The 6,137-nt window shown below is 40.1% G+C and overlaps 1 protein-coding gene across 1 annotated transcript; it reads right to left on the minus strand.

Moving 5' to 3' along the window:
• Positions 1-1,416: 1,416 nt before the first annotated feature.
• On the minus strand, positions 1,417-2,782 carry LOC146701583 (uncharacterized). The gene is made up of 4 exons (XM_085469185.1): positions 2,653-2,782; positions 2,097-2,238; positions 1,878-1,950; positions 1,417-1,699 (listed from the first exon to the last, which is right to left on the minus strand). Exons 1-4 carry the CDS (start codon positions 2,729-2,731, stop codon positions 1,658-1,660), a joined length of 336 nt encoding a protein of 111 aa, XP_085325311.1. The 5' UTR covers positions 2,732-2,782; the 3' UTR covers positions 1,417-1,657.
• Between the last annotated feature and the right edge of the window lie 3,355 nt (positions 2,783-6,137).

The following is a 6,137-nucleotide window of genomic DNA, read 5'->3' on the forward strand; positions in this document are numbered from 1 at the left end:
ACGTCCCTACCCTCACCTATGGCCACGAGCTGTGGGTAGTGACTGAAAGAACGAGATCGCGGATACAAGCGGCAGAAATGAGCTTCCTCCGAAGGGTGGCTGGCCTCTCCCTTAGAGATAGGGTGAGAAGTTCGGCCATCCGGGAGGGGCTCAGAGTAGAGCAGCTGCTGCTCCACATCGAAAGGAGCCAGCTGAGGTGGTTCGGGCATCTGACAAGGATGCCCCCTGGGCGCCTCCTGGGTGAGGTGTTCCAGGCATGTCCCACCGGGAGGAGGCCCCGGGGCAGACCCAGGACACGCTGGAGAGATTATATCTCTCGGCTGGCCTGGGAACGCCTTGGTATTCCCCCGGACAAGCTGGAGGAGGTGGCTGGGGAGAGGGAGGTCTGGGCCTCTTTGCTTAGGCTGCTGCCCCCGCGACCCGACCCCGGACAAAGCGGATGACGATGGATGGATGGATGGATATAAAAAATACTATTATGATCACTAACAAAAAGTCCTCTCTCAGTGTACTTTCAACCAAAAGGCAAATAACCAAACCACACGAACATCTAATAAAAGATAAACATTGAAACACTGATCCAACATTATTCTTGTTTGACGGATCATTTGATTTTACACTTTTACCTGAATGTGGCTCCTTTTTTTGAAAAAACTTCCTTATATCCATTATGAACCTGGCTATCTCTCTGTACACAAACACACACACGCACACACACAACAGGAGTTATAAGGTTAATGGGCATCCAGTAAGTTAGCTAGTTAGTATCCATTTCAAACAGGACAGTGGTAACAACAGAAGGCTGCGGACAATTATAAGTTTTAGATTTTAAATAGGCTGTATAAATTTCAATGGGAGCAACAGGACGGTCATATGTTGCTGATTTTACTACAGAGCAGGACGGATTGTAGGGCAGCAAACATGGGGTGTAATGTTTTTCAGCTAAAAAGAAACATGGACTGACTCCTACCTAACTATATAAAGAGTAACTGAAGGTTAAATGCAGCCAACATGTTTTAGGCCAGGCACTTACACCTCCGCTCTGCTGCGTCTCAGCCACCATCGCTCTGGCAGAAAGGCGCTAGAGCCAGAGTAGGGGAGAGTTGAGCTGGAACAAACCACTTTGCGGGGGGGAGGGTTATCTATAATTTTGTTGTTAAAATGTTCCATCTCAACCAAGTACTGTATGCTTTTTATATTTTTAGTAGTGTGTCACACAAACAGCAAATATTGTCAAAAAAGTAAGAAATCTTTGGGGGTGCTTTGATTCATTTTGCGGTTGCTGAAGCACCCCCAAAATGGTCTAAAATTGCCCCTGGGTACCTCCCCACATTAACTATGACAGTTAGTGTTGTGTTGTCACTTTAAATCCTGACAGCAAATAATAAATAATCTCACACAGACTAATGAAACAAATCAGAATTTTAAATACTTTTATTAGAATTTGACATCAATCTCATCTTGAAGACAGAATAAGGTCATTTGAAACATTCATATTTACAAACAACTTAACTAAACAGTTCCATAAAATCTGATTTTTAAGCTCTACAAATAATTTACAGAAATAATAAAACGTTTCTCAGCAGATGTTTCTGTAAAGGTTTGAACTGGAAAATGCTTCTGTGGCTGCTTTGCTTCAACTTTCTTTGTTCCCACATCAGCTTCTTTTAGAAATCACTGGAGGACACTGCAGAGTTTTCTGTGGTGTGGAAAGAGAGAAGGTGACATGAAAAGAAGACACGAAGGAGCAACATTAGAAAAGTCCAGTCTTTGTATAACCTTTTAATTCATTTATAATCTGAATACTTCAGTTGGAAAGTTAATGTTGTTTTTTCTAGACTTTGTGCCCACAGTTTGATTTATATTTTGTTTCTGACCTCGTTTATTTTCTTTTTCAGCCACTTCGTGTCTGGTTTGAGAAAAAATGTCTTTCCTCCTCTTGTTTTAACCCTGGAATAAGAAAAGAAAGGAATAAGTATAGAGAGAGGAAGAGAGAAAGGCAAATCAAAGGCTCACTCCTCGTATGTAGATGCAAAAATGCTAATATTTGGATACAGCCCTACATTTTATTTACATTCAAAGGAAGTTCTGCTTACAGGTAGCCAGGTGTGCAGCCCTGTTGGTCTTGTTTAAAGCAGCTGATGATGTTTTTTGTCCAGTTAGGTGCGACATGGCTGTTTTTCCTAGTTTTAGGGTACTCAGCAGCATGATAGCAGGAACTCTCCACGTGGCCAGCCCCTGCAACACACCATCACACATTATACTCATTATTATTCAGAGCTTTTCAGACTTTACACAGGATAAAATGAACTGTGTTCTCAGATGATTTATAAAGCTTCATAAATGTTGTACTAATTATTATGTATAATATAAAACAAGTGGTTTTAATTAACCATGAAAATCTTCAAGTTGTGCTTTAAATTTGTCCAGAGTTTCTCCAAGTAGCTAAAAGAAATTCACGAATGTAGTCAGCTGCAATGTGTCAACAAACACCGGCTCTGTTACAATCTACAGTAGTTTCATTTCCTAATGACAGTTGTTGAGTTGCATTAAGGTCAGATAGATTCATAACCGCTTTGATGAACAGACTTTTAGCTGATGATACTGAACTGTCACAACAGAGCAAACTCCAGAAATACACAAAAACTCTACCTTCTGATACGATGATGAGCATCACCACACTCAGGGAGAGCAGAAGAATCGGGCGGCTGGTGGAGAGACTCGAGCACATGTTCAGACGCTGAAAGCACCAAATATGAGTCTGGATCTGAGGTTTGTTTGTTACCAGTTGATGAACTGGTCAGAGTGTGAGAGTGAGTCATCTTATATACTGAAGCTTGTCAGTGAATTAGGGGCTGTTTGGTGATGTATTGACACACAATGGAAACATGACAACCACACACTGCTGTGGTTGGTAGCTTTCTTCCTCCAGTGCTGAGGGTTGTTGTTTAGTTTGTTCCAAGCTAACATTTTCTATAATGGGTTGAAGCCTGATAATATGCACCATAAACCCAAATATGAATAGTCATCCAACAAGCACTGACATGTTATAGCAGTAGCAGCAATATTAGCAGTTGTAGCCGAATTAAGCTGCTGTGAAGCAAGCTCTGGTCTGCATGATTCATCATTATTGCAATAATAAGCAGCACTAAAAGTAAGAATTAAAAGATTTATTTATTTACTGAAATTAGTGTAGAGGAAAGTTCTGCACCCTAAAGGGAATTTTACACCCTTTCGTCAACCGTATGTCAAAGAAGTCCAAGTCCAGCTGCTGGATGATGTATTTAAATGTTTTGTAATATTTTTAAACACACATGATTCTTAAGTTGTCACCTCACATCTATGAAACATTGCCTGTAGCTTACTTGTTTTCTCCTCTGTGCAGAAGTCCTGTTTTGTTTTCCCTGAGCGACAGTAATCTGAAATAGGATCTGTGGAGGAGCTATCTGACCCACTCCTGTTGGCGTTTGAGCTCAGATCTTCACGAACTAATAAATTAAGATAAATAGTTCACTGTAAGTAAAATCACTTAAAGTGACCTTCCCGAGCCCTGTGTTTGAGTTCAGCCTGCACATTGATTATGAAAATTAGCATCTATGCAATAAATTTAATCAGCTGTTTTTCCAGCACAACACATTCATTTTTCACTCATATTTTTAATCCCTCATGTAAATATTGACACTTAACCATGTTATACGTTCAAGCATTTTAATTCACCTGGTTAATATATATATATATATAGAAAGAGAGAGAGAGAGAGATGTTCCCTTGGTCTGTGGAAGGGCTTTCCACAGACCGAGCACAGGGACTCTCTGTGACGTGATCAGTTTCGTTCATGTTAACCTGCGGGTGTTGATTTTATTAGTGGTTTGCACCTCCTACATGTAACTTTATGGGGGTTTCCTTTCAACAACCATCTGCAATTAATGGGTGACCCAGTTTTGTGGTCAAATCTGAAAGTACTTTCCTCTATGACTTTTGTTTTTAACAGCTTTTAATGAGTGGTCACCACAAAAACCACCTCTATTCTTTGTCATTTTCAACAAATATACACCATAATTTACATGCTTAAGATTACTGGGGTCTTTTTTTAGTAATCTTTAATACTCCACTGGTCACGTACAAATTACATGATGATCCATTTCCAAACTTTATTAATAAGTCGTTTGAACTCAGGGGAAAATGTATGTTTAAAAAGCAGGTGGAAAGAGAGGAAGATAGAGGAAGCCATGACCATGATGTCATCCACTGGTTTTGACTTTCATTATCAAGTGTCATCATTACAGCCATCGCAGTGTTTCGATGTGTGAAGTCGTTAACCAGTAAGCATATCATGGTGTCACAGTTTTGGTCATTTTGATCAGGCATTTTCAGTTTCTTGTATTAAGGTGTTTTTACCGATTCTTTAGTTTTCCTGTTATTATATTCCTAAGTTTCAGTGTTATTCTGGTTAAGAGTTTTGTTCTTAGGTTTACTTTAGTGTCTAGTCTGCGCCTGTCATATTTCCTGTTTTACTTTGAAGGTCCGTGTCTCGTGTTAGTGTGTCGAGTGTTACTCTCCCCTGTGTTGTCATTATGTTTCATTGGAGTCAGCTGTGTCCTCATGTGTGTATTGAAGTCCTCAGTCTCCTCGTGTTCAGCGTTGCTACGTCTGTGTTCATTACACGTTATGTGTCTTTCAGGAGTTTGTGCTGGTCATGTTTGTAGTTCATGTACCAGCCCAAAGTTTAGTTCATAGTCGTCACGGTTATTTTCCCATAGTCGGTTCTCATAGTCACTTCTATTATTTCCCAGTTTAAGTTTTAGTTTAGCACTCGTCACCATTCTTGTAGTGTTTTTATTTTTGCACTCTTGTAATCGCTCCAAATAAAGGCATGTCTTCAGCCTTTCACCCTGAACCGTCTCCTCACCTGTGTCTGCTCCTGGGTCCACACACACCTTCGCTCGGTCTGCACTGCAGAACGTCACACGTGGATAATGGTCCTTTCTGACTCTGAGCATTTACACAGTTTACAAAAATGGATTTTTGTTCTATCAGTATAAATAGAATAATTCTAGAGTGTGCTGCCCCACTAATAAGTCTCAGGTCCACTGTCCTGGACTACAGTTGGTGGCAGTCTGCAGCTGCATGAGCACAGTGGTTAGAGTGGCCCTAGGTCAAGATGATGGAGTTTGAGTCCGTTCAAGCAGAGAGATTTGAGGCAGCTGAAGGACGACACTACAGCAAGATTAATTAGCAGGGAGGTAATTACAGTAATTACATTTTCTATTTCGTCTTTCAGTGATTCAAAATCCTGAATCATGCCTGTTTGCTATCCTAAAAGCAGAGACTCAATACATTTTATCATATAAATACTAAAATATTAGGACATGGTATTTATCTTATCCTGAGATATTAAGTTTCCCCCTTGTTGTTATCAAATAAAAGCTAAGAGTCATTCACCACCTCTATGGTTTCAGATGATGTGGTAATAAGTCATCTGTGAAGACATAATTCCACAGGGAGTCACCATTACACATGGAAAATCTTTGACTTCCCTTTAAATCGCAGCTTGCTCACAGGAAGGCGTGCTGCCTGCACTCATAATGTGTTTTTTTTGTTGAATGTAGCGTCTGATTGTCTTTATTTCCTGGGTGATGACCTTATGACAGCAGGTCAAACCCAAACTATGAGTGATGGAATAGGCTGCACAGCTGGTCACAAAGAGAGAAAAGAGGTCAGCGATGAGATTACTCATCATGATTAGCTCCTCTGTTAGTCAGCAACATTATAAAAATGGAAGGAACTCAGAGAACATTAGTCAGACTTCCAATAACCATTACTGGTAAATATTTGAGATTTCTGATGTTTTCCTATTATGTTGTTTTAATGCAGAAGTTTGTTTCAAACCTGCCATAAATATGCTGTAGTTATAAAACCAGATGTATAAACTACACAGAACACGACTCAAGATCATTTAAAATGGGATGTGAACAAAAATTATATTATCATGAATGTACTGAAGAAAATGTAAAGACGTACAAATATGCTTTAAGAAAATCGAAAACCTCAGTTCTGGTATCTGCATCCATCTGCGCCCTATTGGCAGTGACTCATGGCTAATAGGGAGGAGATGTGGGAGTCGCACAGGTCAAAGG

This window comes from Copadichromis virginalis, linkage group LG9, assembly GCF_057382275.1.
Source record: "Copadichromis virginalis isolate Kocher_CV1m ecotype Utaka linkage group LG9, C_Virginalis_male_GT1.1, whole genome shotgun sequence".
Classification (NCBI taxonomy): domain Eukaryota; kingdom Metazoa; phylum Chordata; class Actinopteri; order Cichliformes; family Cichlidae; genus Copadichromis; species Copadichromis virginalis.